The sequence below is a fragment of the Anopheles merus genome, chromosome 2L, assembly GCF_017562075.2.
Source record: "Anopheles merus strain MAF chromosome 2L, AmerM5.1, whole genome shotgun sequence".
Classification (NCBI taxonomy): domain Eukaryota; kingdom Metazoa; phylum Arthropoda; class Insecta; order Diptera; family Culicidae; genus Anopheles; species Anopheles merus.
Window position 1 is genome coordinate 25,125,350 of NC_054083.1, and position 17,097 is coordinate 25,142,446.

The 17,097-nt window shown below is 42.8% G+C and overlaps 1 protein-coding gene across 4 annotated transcripts in view; it reads left to right on the forward strand.

Annotated features, from left to right (window-relative positions):
- LOC121593150 overlaps positions 1-17,097 on the forward strand; it is a 50,467-nt gene that overhangs the window by 24,310 nt on the left and 9,060 nt on the right. For all 4 annotated transcript variants that reach the window (XM_041915261.1, XM_041915264.1, XM_041915265.1 and 1 more), the window contains exons 3-4: positions 2,062-2,223; positions 8,443-8,650. In XM_041915261.1, the coding sequence (XP_041771195.1) occupies positions 2,062-2,223; positions 8,443-8,650 (370 nt within the window). The remainder of the gene's footprint in view (positions 1-2,061; positions 2,224-8,442; positions 8,651-17,097) is intronic.

Genomic DNA, 17,097 nt, shown 5'->3' on the forward strand with positions numbered 1-17,097 from the left:
TTTTGTTCGCCGAGCTCCACACCACACAACCGTAGCTAGTGTCTGTTGCTTCGTGTTGCTTCTTTGATTAAGCAACGATTTTTTGTTGTACTTTTTTCGTTTTGCTTCGTTGACGAAGATGACCCAAAACACCGTACGGTGCAACCATAAACTGAAAGTTTTGTGTGGCAAAAGTTTTTTGCTTCAAAATTAAAGTTTCTGTTCACATCCGGAGAAATGTGTGGGGGGGGAAAACGATCCTTCAAACCGCTCTAGAATTGAGCTTCGGGCGACTAATACACTTACCGTACGTGGTGAGCGGGTGGAGAGTTAAGCACCAACTGTCCAGTTGCTTGTTGAATGCAAGTTTGGGGAAGATGTTGGCAATGATTGTAGAAAGTTGACGAAAGTGTGGAGAGTGATTGTGAAGCATTTTGGGGAAAAAGTTTGCTAGCTAACTAGTCTCATCAATCAACACCGGCGATCTGTTAATCTAAACTGAAATCAATAAATGTTTGTGGACAAGAGAACGATTCGTTTGATTGTTTTTATCATTATGGCGTTGGAAGAAATGAACAAATGCTAATTAACAAAAAAATCAAAAACGCCTAAATGTATGCTATTTCTGCTTCTGCAGCCTGTACGCTTATTTATTTATTTAATCGTGTTGTCGTAGATATTTGTTGAAATATCATTTTTGCCCTGAACATACTACTAGTTTTATTTGCATTGCCACAATGTCGATATTCCAAGTGGGAACGATTTTATCTCATACTTCACAGTACACTCATACTTCAAAAATAAGTACTTTCCACTCAAACATTGTTTTTCCGCTTTCCTGTTTTTATATGCAACCCGAGTCGCATCATCATAACACTTCCGGCGCTTGCTGCTGATTGAAAAAGTGCATGCATATTCAATTCCACCCCCGTACGGGCCGCTTATCTCTCGCATTCGTGCGCTTTCTGGTTCACCGCTCGGAAGCCATACCGCAGCAGGATAAATGCATCGGCGCGCACACTAGCGAAATCGTTCTATGTACAATCTCAAAACATCACCTAGTCCGTGTGCTTGATTCACCTTCATCCCCAGGGCTGTTGTTTGTACTGACAGTGTAGCTGGTGTGTGTTATGTTTCATTCCCTGCGCTGCTTCCTCCCCACAATCGCCAAAACACTGCCGCACCGAGCGAACCTAGACAAGTGCTAGACTAATATTTTACCATCGATTATCATAAATGTGCACTAAAGCCCATTTTTGCGGGCTGCCGTCTCCACAGCACACCATTAGACGAAAGCTTTCCTCGCAAAATGCAAAAAAGAAAAAAAAGGAAGCTGCATAACACTACGGACCTTTTCTCGCTTTGATATTCGAGAACACTGGGCGATGTTTCGTTATCTCTCGTCCACGATTGCCCACTCGGTCCTCCCTCCCCACCCGGATCGAAGGTCATAAAATATTCGATCGATTGCGGATGCGGATTTTATCAACCACCATCACACGGTTGCGGTGTAAGCGAATTTTATTCCAGTTTTTTTGTTGATGCTGTCGTTGTTGTTGCTGTTCAATCATTTGTGGCTTCATCGATAAGCCGTGGTGGTGTCGCCCAAAATAAAAATGACTTTATTAAATACAGCGTGCGGGTGAGCCGTGCTGTGGATCAACCAGCACCAAGCGCAGCGCTTGGTGTCGTCGGTGATATTTCCGAAACGGAAGGAAATTGCTAATGGGACACATTAAGCGTTTGGTTCGGCTCGGCTGATGGGAAAACCGTTCGCTTATCGATATGTTAGTGTGTGTGTGTGTACATGGTTGTAAAAGCATGTGATTCATTCCAGATTCTTTCGACCGTCCTATCACTTTCACACTGCTTCCGAAGGAATCCATTAGCTTAAGCGACTGCAGCGTGTCCAGTTCATTAAATCTGTGCTGCCTCTACTGCTCTGCGAAAGAATAATCTCCAACGAACCGCTCCTTACCAGAAATCAGGCATTTTTTTATCAAGCATGTTTTTGCGCTCTGCTAATGCTTCTCGAATCATCCATTTCTCTTTTTTTTCCTCTCTTTCTCTTCCCTCCGACAGCCCTACGACAGCCGGCAGCTAATGGTGACGGTGTTCGTGTGCCTCTGGGGAGCCCGGCTTTCCGGCTATCTGCTCTATCGGATCGTGAAAATCGGACGCGACAAGCAGTTCGAGGACAATCGGCGCAATGTGATCCGGTTCGCCGTCTTCTGGACCTTTCAGGTGAGTGTCCCCGTTCAGCTCGTTTGCAGCAGCTTTCCGTCTCGCTGTACCGTCCCGTTGTAGCCGCGCTTACAAAGTAAGCGCTGGAGGGAATGGAAATTGAAGATTCTGCTTTCGCCTTCGGGTCACACTCGGAATCAATGAAGCGTTTTATGTGACATTCATTGTGCCGATAAGGGCCCGTGCCCTGCGATGGACTCGGTAACGAGAGCAAGGACCAATTTGTAGGGTAGCAAGCTCCGAGTCTTTGCATTGTCTTGCTGGAAAAGATAAACACACACATCCACACACACACACACACATCGGCAGATCCTGGTGCTGAAAGTCAAAGATTATGGTAGCTTTCGTGTGCGAAAAATATCTTCGACTGTTAAATCGCAATGCTTTGTTGCGCCAGATTGCCTACTTTTAGGCGTCTTGTCTGTACGTTTTTTTATTACCCTGAAAGCTGTTCTGTCGTTTTAGCCATGCTGTCTGCGTGCAGTGCCTGGAAGAGACGATAAATAATCCCCACTAAGAAATGGTAATACCTTGTGGGAAAGAAACAACACCTCGGGAAAAGCTGTCAAAGATTACGAAGAATATTGAACGCAAATGTCTAAGCAGCGCTCGGCGAAATCGCTCTGAATATTTTGATGAGCTAATTTTATCGCAATCGCAATTCAATCCAAAAGCTATTTAAAATATTATGACATTATGAGATTCTGCTGTATCATTCCACTGCGACCGTCCGCTTGCAACAGCACGCACAAGCTGTAATCGATACTTTGTAAACATTTGCTCAGCATTTGCATTCGCTGCACGAACGCAGTAAATGAAGCAACATTACAACCAAACTCACACACATACGCACACACACACTCATACAACGAGGAGTTGTGCCGAACGCAGTCTTATCGGTCGGTTGCATCCTATTAGATTGTAAAGAAAGAGATATCCCGGGCTATTGTAGCTGCTGTAATTAATTTCGTTTCGACGGAATAGAGCAAACCGGTTCGTCGGACGAACACGGATAATTTGATGTTGCTGCCGAGGCGAGGATGGCCAATTTGAATACAAAAAAGGTGGGTCCTTTTGTTCACACGCCAGCATACACACACATACACGCTTGTTCACTGTCCTACACCATTCTATGCTGGATCAATAATGCAACCCCAAACGCTTGTGCGAACCGTCCGTGTACTACATCGTTCGCAGCGTTTGCGTTGAAACGATCGTAGGCAAACATTTGCTTTGACAGAGCTATTCCAATAAATTCGTAAGCAGCGCTGGGCTGGCCCATCCGGCTAGTTTCATTTGCATTTGGCACTAGTGGATGGTACGGAGGGCGGAATATGAAGCACAAACGGAGGCACAACTATAAATAATACTTTTTAGAGCAATTTTGTGTTTGCCTTTGTGATACATTCTTTCTCGATGGGCGTTTGGTTGGCCGATCAAACGATGATGATGGTAGGTAGGGTGATGGCACTTTTTGATGCTTTTGTGTGCGTTTTTTTTTGCTGACGAAATAAATTGGCATTCAAATACCTATCTTTTTTTCTAGTTTCAATATTGTCACTTTTTATTAGCCCTTTGCTTTTTATGACCATAAATACTGCAAAAAGATAAAAGCAATCATATTTTCCAAAACCTTTATTAAATTAAAAATCTAAGGCAGCCAGCGTATTCGTTACAGCTTTCCACTTCAACAAGGTTTTGCGAAAGGTTAAGCATCATCAATGTTTCAGATGGTTAAAAGATTAGATGAAAATACTTGTTTGTGTTTTATGAGGTCTCAATAATAAATAAGAGTTAGGAGTTAGAGTTCAGTTCAGTTGAAGGATCCTGCCATATCTTACCATATTTAGTGTAAAGTCGCTAGAAAATGGGTAGTAATAGCTTGTAAAGCATTTTAACATCTATGAACAACTTACGGTACGATTGCATCGATATGAATATGCTAGCATGAATCTAGTACACGAATCAGCTATCGCATAGTACCCCAACTTACTCTTAGTGTCAATCTCAGTGCAAATTTTAAATATAATGCGCTGAGTTTGACTCTCTGTTCCGCAGTATATAAAACCTACATGATAAAATGCTATGCAGAACCGTTTTACAGTTATTTGTCTCTTTTACGATGTTTGTCTCTAAGACGTCAACTTTTGACAGTGCGCAACAATTTTTGTCTCTTGGGTATCAATTTTAGACTTTAAGTCAATTGATTTACTTACAAAATTTAACGTAATTTCTGAAGCTGTGTGTTCCGAAATCATTGAAACTCAGTTAAGTAATGAATACTTTCATTGATATAATTTTAACTAAAACAATTGTTGTGTCCATTGTGGAAGTCTTCACAGAGTGAAAAAATTGACGTGTATATTCAGGTGTAAACTTAGAATTCATAAAATATCATTATTTTTTCTAGAAAAAACAGTCAAGCCACACGGTTTTGGTATTGTTAACGGGATTCAAAATTAAAATAGTCAAAAATCTGCCCAAATAGCTTGTAAAATTATCATGATTCCCACAAGAGCCAAAATTTGATGACTTGTAGACAAAAACAGGTGCGTTAGAGTCAAAAATTGATGCGCACTGTCAAAAATTGATGCCTTAGCGGTGGCAACGACTGTATAACCTTTTTGCTGGTTAAGAAACATTACCGTGAATTTAAATTAAAACCACATTTGCTTTTAAATTCAACCGAACATTAAAAAGCTCCACCATTCATCCTGGTCACGGCACCAGCATAAAAACTTTCAAAACGAAAGCATTCGCATAAATAATCCGCTATTCGACAGTGAAAATAAATCAACAACAACCACTGCACGTTCCGCAGCTGCACAACCGCCGGCGAAAACAAATATCTAGCCCACTTCCTGTTCATGAAGTGCGCAATCGGTTTATAGCGCCTGCTCGTTCTTCCTGCCTTGCTCGAAAATTTGGCTCAATGCTCCTCCGGACCTCCCGAAACCTGGGGAAGGAAATTCCCGTCAAATGAAGCCCAACGGCCGGATACCGGGAGCTACACTTCCCGAGTCAATATTTCATCCCGCCCGACCCACGAAAACAGCTTGCGAGCGTCGGTGCTAGTAATTTCCGGACACGGAGCCCGTCTTGAATTCCCAACCCCGTTCCATTTGCAAGCGATACATTATTTCACTAGGCCGCTTGTTTCGATTCCTTAATTTTACTGATTTGTTGCCTCCGGTCGGTCGGCAGCCCTGGTTTACCCCTCGGGCTCGGTTTGGCAAGGTAGTGTCAGTTTCATGCAAATGAACTACTAACATAATCTACTCGGAACACATCCCTACGCTTGCCTCACTACACGGGAGGACGGTTCTGCGAGAAGTTTGCTAAAGTTGTTTCGACCGCCTCGAAAGCTTGTCCGAATTTCGTTTGGCTTCGGATTGAAAGATAACGAGCTGGGCATGAGGGGAAATTTTCGATCTCACGCCGAGCACACGGTTTGCAAGCAAAAGGAGTGGGTATGGTCACGCAAACACCGGATGGAGGGGGAACGGGCAGTCTGTGTACCGGGAAGTGTATAAATAATTTTCCACCCAGTGGCGGGTAATTACTGCAAGAAGCACACGTGCGTGATACCCTGCACCATATGCACTTTTACGTCAGCGTATGTGTATGTGTTTGAAAGCAAACAAATGAAGTGAACGAGGGAAAATCACACACACACACACACACAAACACATACGCAGAGAAAGCATTTCCCGAATGCAGCTAAATGCAAGTCGAGGCGAGTTCTCTCTCCATCGCCCAGGCAAACAATAGCACCGGGAGCCATTCCATTAAGAGCAGGAGGTGGCTTTTAACGATGTTATATGGAAATAAATGTCGGAAAACTGTACTCAGTTAATAGCAGTTTGGGAGCCGGCTGCTCTTCGCTGTGGGCGGTGGGGAAAGTTAGTTGCAGGTTTTGCGTCGCGATTGCACATCCAGATAAAGGGAGAGGAAGGGGGAGAAATATCGCCCATTATACTCCCATTTCTCGCGCACCAGCACCAGCCAGTGTAAATTGTAAGCACCCGGCTAATGGTACATTATTAAATTGTTCCACGAATGGTTAAGCGCTTGGTTCGTCCGAAGCCACGGCCGCGTTTGCCCTGCGCCATCCACTTACGACACGCTTTTCCAGCGAGTATTTATGAAGTTCAATTAATCTTGTGTGTATTGGTGAATGGCAAATGGCCAAGTGTTTCTTTGGCCTGCAATATTAAAATGTCACTGACGTTAAGATATGATGAATAGTTTAGGTACGAAACAAAACACGAGCGTAATGGTGTATCTTTCTTCGTCTGAACTGCGCCTGGGTGTAGAGTGCCTTAAGGTATGCATTATTATTTTTATTTTGTTGGGTTGACCTATTATGTTTATCATGCCTTGAATGCCATCAAAACTTCAATTTTGATTTTTTGTTGAACCAACAATATTCTCGATTCAGGTCTGGCTAATACAATAACGAGCTGGTGCTCTCAAAAGCAGTACAGCGTATGACGGCTTTTATTTTGTATTCTCAGCGTTTTGTAACTAGATTTGCACCCAGGTCGAGCATGTTGTATTTTACTTAACGGGTGTGCTAAGAGTTTGACCTAACTAGAACGTGTTTTGTTTTTTTATAACCCATTTTAGAATGTTATACTTTTTATGAAAGGTTTCGTCTACTCTTACTACACGCCTAAAGGTATGCAAAATTTTGAACTAATTTAAGATCATATGCCTTTTTGCATTATGATAATTTTGAATCCTTTTTGTCCGGGGAATTGAAAACATTTACCCTTGCAAATCCTCCCTAATTGCCTAAAGGTATGAAATATGATAATTTCAAAAATCAAATTCAGCTTGAGAGAAAAAAATCTGTGTAGGTAAGATAAGTTAGCTGAAAATGTTAAGTATTGTAAGCATCGGCAAGGTTTTGGGCCAAACACAAACAAACCAAACAAGAATGGTAATGTAATGTAATGAAAATATGTTCATTACATACGTCACACATAAATGAAATTGTTTTACATTTTGCATACCTTTAGGCGCTCAGCATGAGCGTTCGAGAGAATAGATACACTTGAGCCTACCGTCATTACATCACTTCCAATGATTGGATACGTTCATTTGCTCTGCCTAATTTATAAAGTGCAATACTGTCTCGAAGTGATTCGGTAGCTTATGGCCAAGTTTTAATGTGATTGGTAATAACCGGCTAGCTCATCACAATGCTGAGCACATATCGCAAAATACACTCCAAAAGTAAATAATGCCTGGTGGAGGTTTAATCTGCATTGTTTGTGCACACAGAAGGAAAAACCAGTCGTGGTATGCCGAGCAGCGACGACGTAAAGCTACACCATAAAATTATAAAGACAGTCAATAAAGTAAGCGTTCAGCAGAAGAAATGTTGACTCTTTCCTCCCCCAGCCGTAAGCTAAACCATCGCGTTGGAGCCATATTTTTGAAGTAAATAAATGTTCACTCATCTGCCACCATACTCCCACCGTTTGCTTACCAAAATGTGGTGCTACAAATTATGAAATGAAAAACATTCAGCTCCACCCTCGTAGTGAAGGAACGTACCTTCTTCTCGGAGAAAATGTTCTTCCACCTTCTTCGATAGAAAGTTATTCACGCACGAATTAAAACTTTTTTTGTTTCCCTCCCTCTGCCGTTTATCATTTTCCACGAATACCGTTGCCGGTGAGTGGAGAAAAGAAATCGAAAAAGTTTATCCAGCACTGGGGGCTGTTTGGGAAGAGGAAAACTGTTTGTAACAAAGCCGAGGCTCAGCTGCGAAAGCTTTAAAGCACTGGGATCAGTTGCACGCGACTCGAGGTAGCAGAAAATGCGAAAATAGAACATCACAACCAATTTCCGTACAACGCACCGTTTTTTTACAACACTATCAAGATTTTCCGTAACATAAAAACATCAACAACATTCTCCGATCGCTTCCCGTCGTACCGTCCCCAGCGTAGTGCGAAGCTATTTTCTCGTGTCGTACTAAAGGTTTCTTCCCCGTTCCCATTTGGGTACTAATTAATACACCCTGTCGTACCGGCACAACCAACCAAGCCAGGAGGAACGGGAAGCCTTTCATTATTCGTCATTCGTCACGCTCGTCGCTGCTCTATGCCGCTTGCTTCGTTTTAATGTGTTTTATCGTTCGCCCCCTTCTTGCTCTCCTCCCATTTTAATGTGTGCGTGTTTTCTTTTTCGTCCCCGTTCCGACAGGCTGTCTGGGTGTTCGTCGTATCGCTGCCAGTCATTATCATTAACTCACCGAGACACTCGTACCCGAAAGCGCCCAAGACGATGACGACGCTCGATTCGGCCGGCACGGGCATGTTCATCACGGGCCTGCTGGCGGAAACGTACGCCGATCTGCAGAAATTTTCCTTCCGCCAGGACCCGATCAATCAGGGCAAGTTTTGCAACGATGGTAAGTATAGCTGTTGTCATTTTGTTGCGCGGAGAAACCATTCCGCACCTACAAAACAACGAGGAGTTAAATTAAAACGCTCTCTGGCGCCTAAATGTAGGCTTTTGCGGTGCTTGTTTCGTCGTGTGCTTAGTAATTTCAGGATCACGATCGTACTCTTCAAATGTTTTCTTTTACTCTAGTTAGAAAGTGGAAGAAAGAGAGAGAGAGAGAGATCGAAGGAAAGAAAGTAAGCAACAAAAGCTCTCGCAAAACGAGCAGAAGAAAAACGACAAGGTTTCCCTTTTGGACGGTGTAACCTTCGGTTTAATGTTTTCGCCGGTCGGACGTTCATTAGTGCCCACTTTAACGGTGTCATGCTCATCACCCCGTGCGACGCACGACACGAAACGTTAGGCTTCGCGTTCCCTTTAGCCACCCTCCAGCGGGAGGCCCTCATTCAAGCTTCAAGCTGCTTTTTATTCCTCCGCTTGCCATTAATCTTTCGATGTAACCATAAACTGTGTACCGTACAAGAATGCGGGCTGCCCTTCACTGCCCGGGCAGGCAAGCGGACGGCAAATACGGAGAGGAACCGTTGCTGGGTCTTCAAAATGTTTTTGAGCTGGTAATCTGGAGACATTTACTCCACCATTCCTTCAGCTTCCTTCTAAACCAGCGCCTTCCCCACGGAGCCTTCGCAATCGTACTGGAAGACCTTCGTTTTAACTACACTTTGAAAGCTTCACTCATCAGCGATTGCGATTTGTGACACGGGCCGTTTTTTATGGCCCGACTTCCGACCGATAAGACGCCCTACGACATTCCATCTCTCGGTGGCATTTCTCTCCTTAAAATTCACATCATGAAACCGTTCGTCCTGTTTCCCCAGGCCACGTGACCACGTGAACGCATTAGTTGGGGAGCTTGAGGTTTTTTTTGCCTGGCCCACATCTTTCGACACGGAATATTTTGTTCGTATTTTTTCTTCTTATTTTTAAATTACATTTTAAGCTTACCACTCACCGGCATCCGGAGTTTCGCTCACGAGTGTGATGAGTTTCATAAATTTGACGGCTTCAAATGGGGCTACCGCTGTGCGCCTCGCAGTTACTGCTCCACCGAGACGAACGCACCTTTCGTCGGTCGTTTGTGGGGGTTTCAAAAATTTACATTCCATTTGCGCTGTATTCTCATTCCTTATTTGCGTATGGCTGTCATCGACGCTAGTGTAAAAAGTATAAAAAAACTCCCTCTGCTCGTTGAGCGGTGTTTTATTTCATACCCTTTATTGAGTTGTGTTCCGTTGAGTTGTGTGCGTGAATTTCAATACCGTAAATGAGTTTCGGGATATTTCCGGGATGGAACGTAAACGACATTGCCAAAAGTGGAACCGTTTACGCATTTCGGGCTCGTGCGTGTGTCTGTTATCGTAAAGTTGATGGGGAAATTGTGATCAATTTGCAAAATGAGATGAAAGCGCGTGTAATTCTGCAGTATTAAATTAACTGGGTGGGAAACTGTAGCCATTTAAAGTTGTGTTGTACATTTTCGATCATTGGTTTTCAAAATTACCAAAAGTCTGCAAATCTGAAAGGTTACGAGTTTCATAAACCTATTTTTCATTTATTTGCATACATTTTGGCGTATATTGTCTCATAGAATATAACATTTCTTATATTTTCTCCAATGCGTTACCATTAAGCCACATTTTTGACACAAAAGGTCGCAATATTTGTCGAAATACTTAAAATTTGGAAACAACTTTGATTTTCGATGATTAATTTGTTTAAAATTTGAAATGCAAAATCCCGCTATAATAGCAGTAATATGTGACCTACCTGTTACGACAATACGCCTAAATTTATGCAATACCGTTCCATGCACACTTTCAAGGAGTTTTAAGCTGTTGTTTAATCTTCAATACCACCATACGCGACATGCGAACAACGCTGCTGCCTAGTCAGCTTTACCTGATTTGCCACAATTTGCAATTATGAAGTATTAATCAGAGGCCATTTCGAGGGACAGGCAAAATACCTTCCATAAAAGATTGATCCAGCGTTTCGTCTTGCTGTAGTGCAACAGCAAAACACTACCATCTGTGCCGCACCGAGTTTGCGTTGTGTGCACACTAATCAAGCATACCTAATCAGGTGAGGGGAAACCGAGCAATCAACTAGACCATACAGGCGTCGTCTCAAGCGAGGCGTCACTCTCAACTACCTATGTCGATACCCTCCGACGGCACTGGACAATTTGTACGCCAACGACATAATTGAATGCATCACATCGGTTCTCAACCCCGAGCGGCCGGTTCACGCGAGCAAAGAGGCTGATCCTGGCCCCTGGTAGTACACAACAGCTGCACGGTAAACACACCGTTGTACACGGCATTCGTCACTGTGCGGCTGCACTAAATCCCTGGCTTTGCTTTCACTCTGGTGGTTAAATGGATGTGAGTAGCGTTTTGTCGCCAACAAAAAAAAAACCCACTCATAATGCTCTATCTCGAAACTTTCGTACCAAGAGTGCGATGATCATGTTTTCTCGAGCCAGCATGACGAGCGATGGAAATGGCCGGCTAAACATTGTACCGAAATTATTAGAACCGTACTACGGTGATGCCGAATTTGCGCAAAGACATGCCGGGGTTTTTGTGTATGGTTCTTGCTGTCTATTTTTTGTTGTCCTCTCTACCTTCCCCGCACACCCGATCAATATTTGCCATTCGGTGGCATCTCGCATACTAATCCGATTACGGGTATCTTGTATGAGTTGAGCTGCACGGAGGCAGATACGTACGCGCTGCCGTTTGCTCTGCCGTGTACAAATTGAGGAACGGCTTTCTCCTGGAAATGGATTCCTCATTTGGATATTGGGCTTATACCCGAGCCCGAGGTGGAGTCTCGTCCCAGCAGGCTTAAGGTTGCGCAACCATTCGCATATTCGGATATGGGGGCTCAGTTTGATGGAAAAAGTGTTTCATCACTTCATAGCAGTGTAAGTGTTGGGCGTATGGAATCAACGTGTCCCTAGTATGGGAAGAGAAAGATTTACGGCGATAAAAAATAATCATGCGATTGTTTACCTTGGCAAGCAGATTATTTATACAGCAAAAATGGGACTGATGGTTACGAAAACAAGGCGGTGAATTACGTTTGGATTTCAATTGGATAAAGCAAATTCAAGGATGTGATGAAATTTTGTTTTATTTGTTGTTTTTTTTTACATTTTGTTTCCATTTGGCTCCAGATTTTGTCTGAATTAAGGATCCTAGTCATCCATTTACCAAACATGAGTTAAATTCTACTTAAAAATACCGGCCACACTCATTTACAAACCATACCTTATACTCTCCTGTACTCTCATCATATCGTTTATCTAATTTAATGTTACCATCATGCCGCCAACGCATCACCATCACCGCACACAAGTGACGAGCGCTGTAGCCGCTCGGCTGTTATCTCATTTACACCCATAAACTAACAAATCAGTCCTCATCAAAGTTCTCAGCTACCACCAAGGTACGGCGGCTTGCTCGTGGTCCCGGTCCTTGCACGAGCACTAACCATCGAAGCGCCAGGGCCACACAGATACCGGACGACCGCGTCTCGTCTCGTATATGAGCTTACCGTACGCCAATTGATACTCTCGAGTCGCTGTTAAGTGAGTGCCTGCCGACCCGGGCCGTACTCTGGCTGTACTCGCCGGGGTCCCTGGATGGTAGCCGTGGAAAAACAGCTCATGGCATTCGAGACCAGCCCAGAGGGTTGACATTAACGAGCGGTTTAGATTTTAAACGATTATGCTGTCAGTTCAATGGAGGGTGCGGGCAGACAAGTGGTTCGAGCAGATGGAAGGTTAAATCCCTATCTTCTTCGATGTCGGAGCTAGCATCGATCGGGTGCCAGGTTTGTTAGTCAAGCGATAAGAGTCGTTCACACAAGGATGTTGTAAGGAAATAATTGGTCTCGTGCTGCTGTAGCCTCATTGACGGATTCAGACACTAGTGTCGTGTAAATGGTGTATGTGAGAAGGAATTTAAACTACACTTTTTTTTAAATATTAACACGCAAAGCGACATAAAATGTTCCACTCACATATTCCAGTAGCTAGACGCCTAAAGGTATGCAATTTGATCGTTTTTATCGCTTAATAAATTATGTCAAATGGACAGATTACCCCATCGCGGCCTTACTTAGCGCCTAAATGTATGCAAAAATATATTTATACGGTTTTTTGCTAGTTTTATGTGAAATTTCAGAAATGCTTTTGAAACAATAATAAAATAAATGAAATAATTATAAAAGGCACTGGTATTTCAATAGAGATTTTGAGCCAATTGGCTTAATTTGCCTCTTAGTTGGCATTTTGTTGCTACAAAATTATTTAAAAAATAATATCTCCACTACTTAGTGGATCTTACTCCAAAGTAATGAAAAGTGTAGAGTCGAAAATGCAACTTCTAATGGTAATCTTTGTATACTATTTCTAATAAACCTGTTTTGACCATCCAACGAATACGTTTATTCGTATTAAACTTATTCTTCAAAATGATAACGTAATGAATGTAAAAGGCTCGAGAACTGCATACTTTCACGCGTTCACCAAAGGCCGCTAAGGTATACAATTATGGCGTAAAAAAGGCAATCTCTTTTAACCTAGATATATTCCCATTACAAGCCTCTTTGCGTGAGTCATAACATTGAGGCGAAAGTAAATTCAATTTTGATGTTAAAATTAAATATAGCTAAGCCTACGACGGCCTTGCTCCCCTTTTCTATCTTTGTCCAATGCAAAGAAAGCTCATGTACGTTAATTAATTTCTCCTTCCATTTCTCGCTCACTTTTTCATTCTTTCTCTAACTCTCCCTCTCGCTCCCTCTCTCTATATTTTACACCATTTCTATCTCTCCTTCTATTTCCCTCTCCTCCCTCTTGATATTTTTAATGACTCCACAGGAACTGTGTTACTATTATGCAGGGGGCTTTTTTACACGTCTCTCGCGCCACCCCAAAGTGCAACCGCATGTCTGCGAACTGCCAGGCAGCCGGCATGTCGACTACCTCGTGCTAAAGCAAATATTCACTTGTGTGGCATAGGATTGACTGTGGACACGAAAGTGCTTGGCTGTGTTCGTTGGACGTACAGGGAAAAGAAACGGGAAATGGGCAGAACTGCAACTGCAAGACAATGCAGAATTAAACTCACATGCGCCCGAGCTTGCATTATCATTATGCTAATGGTAATGTCAGTATGGGTGAATGTGGTAGTTTTTTTTAGTCTGTCACAAGTCAGTCCATTGTGCAATCAAACTCATTGTCTGCGCGAGATGGAAGTTCCTATTTTAAACGAAGCGAAGAAATGTTAGTCACATTGCTAGCAGTGAAGATAGAGCATGTTTGTTTTGCTTTCAAAATTGTAAAGTAATCTTCAAAAAGAACGACTAAAAAGGAGTACTTTTTATGAAACTAATCAAATAACATTTAAGTTAACAAGCTTTTTGATAACAATCAACTAAGATAAAGAGCATAAATTACCTATAAATACCATTTATTTACTTTGAGATATAATGCGGCAACCAATCCAATGTAGCGCCAGGTTGTAAATCACACAGTAACAGTAAAATCCTACCATTCTGTCTCCATCCATTAGGCCAATTAAGCGTCGTATCGGGCGGTGGCACAATAAATTACTGGCAATCGTTTTACGTTCAATTAATAATCCCTGCACTGCAATGGCAGTGCATCGTTCTCCGCTTTACGATCGGAGATTTGCAAACATTGCAATTCTGCAGCGACCTTCTTTACTGCACATTCCATCGCATTCGATTCCAGCCGCATCCATTCCCCCCTCGCAAAACCGTACCATTTGTTTGTCAATGTGTCGCAATCGATCACTCGAAACGGTGGTAAACGAGCCAGAAACGGTACGTTTATGATCCAATAAATAGGTGCATCCTTCCGATGTGTCTGTGTGTGTGTCGAACCCGGCTTACGATCCAACCGTTCCAACGGTGACACTAATCGGATCACGTTCCTTTTTTCTCCATTCTCCCATTTTGTCTGTTTTTCGGTTTCGCTCCGTCGGGGAAGATTGGTTTGTTTGTTTGTTTGCTGGATTGAAGATTGCCCTTGCCCGGAAAAAAAAACAGAAACAGTACCGAAATGGATGCAAACGATTGTGAACAATTTAGCGCACACTCACCGACACCCATGCACGGGTGGCATCGTGCCAATGTGGTTGCTCTGCATGGACCCTGCTGAAGGTGAAACTCTATCATACAGCGCATGAATTTGTGTCTTTTTGCCTATTGCAAGCCCTCCCTACCAGTGCTGTCCGTGCCGAAACATAGCGAACTTGGCCGTGTGTATCTAAATGTACATCCTATGTGTGTGTCTGTATTTGTACATATTGTTTTTTTGTTTTTGTTCAAGGTCTAACTCATCGTCATGTATGTTACCATACTCCAAACATGACAATGGCCTATTGTTGGCGGCATGTGAAGGAAGCCACCGATGTTTACTGATGCTATTTGCACTCAAATAGCAAACACACCATAACTCATCAGCACCGCTGATGAGCGTTAGATTGCAGACGATCGAACCACTTCCGGTGCTGAACACATTTCCTTTTCGCTTGCCCAATCACATTGTTTAAATTAGAATGATTGGAAGTGACTGATGGGAGGGAAGGCCAGGAAAAGAAGCATAAAATTTTTCTCTATAAGAAAGGTCAATATTGACACTAGCAGATGGGATGTTTGTGTGGTGTGTTCACTTGCCTATGAGCAAAAGTGTGTGCCACCGTTTTGCTTTAACAATGGCGTCGGATGCCGGAACGCTTCCGTTTGCTGCCGATTTAGTGTTTAAATTTTTGATACCCTTTCAAGCGGGGCTTTCAACGAAATGCAAAAATGATGAGCTGCTTCGTGCAATGAAGACAACGCATCACCGACAACGAATGGCCGGCTGCATCAATCCCTGCCAGCTGCACGTCACGTCACACCAAATGGTATGGTTCTTTTCCACCCGACCGGAGCACAGTATGGTACGGCCGGTGGCCGGAAGCTTGTCGCTGCTGCTGTCCATTGCAGCTCACTGCGCCAGTGTTGTGAAGCAGCTGTTGTAGAAGCGGCAGCTTTTTCACATAATGTGCAACGAAACTATGCACCCGTCGTCCATCGTACGGCTCGGTAAGCTTGCACAGCCAAACAATTGTATAAAATACGACAGATGGGATGACCCTTCTCGGGGTCTGGCCGTATATTTATATTTGCTTATGGGTAAAAAAGTTTTGTGGACAAGGCACTGGTGACGCTTGCGAATGGACGTTGTTGGATAGATAACATGCAAGTGAATAATATATTGTATTTTAAGCGAGAAACATTTGCGACAAGAGCCAGGACCAGGAGGAAATGCTCTGTGGTAAAAGTTACAGTGCAGAAATCATTAAAATTTGTATGAAACTTAAAACATTCAATATTAGTCTACATTTGCACTCGAGTAAGCTTTAAAGAAAATTTAAATTGGATATTTTTTATTCGTCAATTTTGAATACAACTTGTGATAGTTATTGTGTAGCGCCTAAAATTATGCAAATGAATGTTCAATTTCTATCGTAGAGACTGGTTAGTAATCAGGACAAGCCTGAAAACAAACCAATTGCATATTTTAAGGCGCTGTTAGAAGCCAATGCTATGACACGTCTGTAGACAATGCTTTTGTTCTCTATTTCGATTTATACGCCCTTCGGGGGGATGGGGAGGGATATAAAACAATGATAATGACACATTGTTCCCTTCATTTTTTGTGTAAAGCAGTGTTTGATATTTTCTTTTACTAACTTTTTGCCACAATTTCTTCATGGGTCTGTGCATTTTCTAAAAACTTTGGGAATGTCAAAGTATTAAACCATTTGTAATACACCAATATTAAAATGCTATAAATAAGGACTTTTATATTTAAATACTAAAATTAAAATACAGCACAGTCCATTTCGTGTTACGTATAATGATGTACAATGAGCAGGCTAGTAATACCGCAAACGATCGCCGATGCAACACAGTACACAAATACGTACACAGTCACGCAAAAAGCCCTTAACATGGTTTCCACTTTTTGTCCCAACCCACTCATCGGCACACACGATCCACTCAATCATCTGTGCACGGGAAATGACATAATTAAGGCCTGCACGCGCTCCGGTTTCGTATCGCTCATCAATTTTGCGGCGATGCGTCATATTACGCCACTGAAAGTTCGTTTCATTATTGCTGTACTACTGGAGCACGGTTCCCGGCAATCATTAGCTCGAGCAAACATACACACACGCACACACTTACAGAGCAACGTTAAAACACATCGCTCGTCGAAGCGCAATGTGCGCAGGAGATGTCCTCAGCCTGCCTGCCTTGCATAATTATTTCATTAATCATGTACCTAAATTGGCCCGCTTTTCTTCT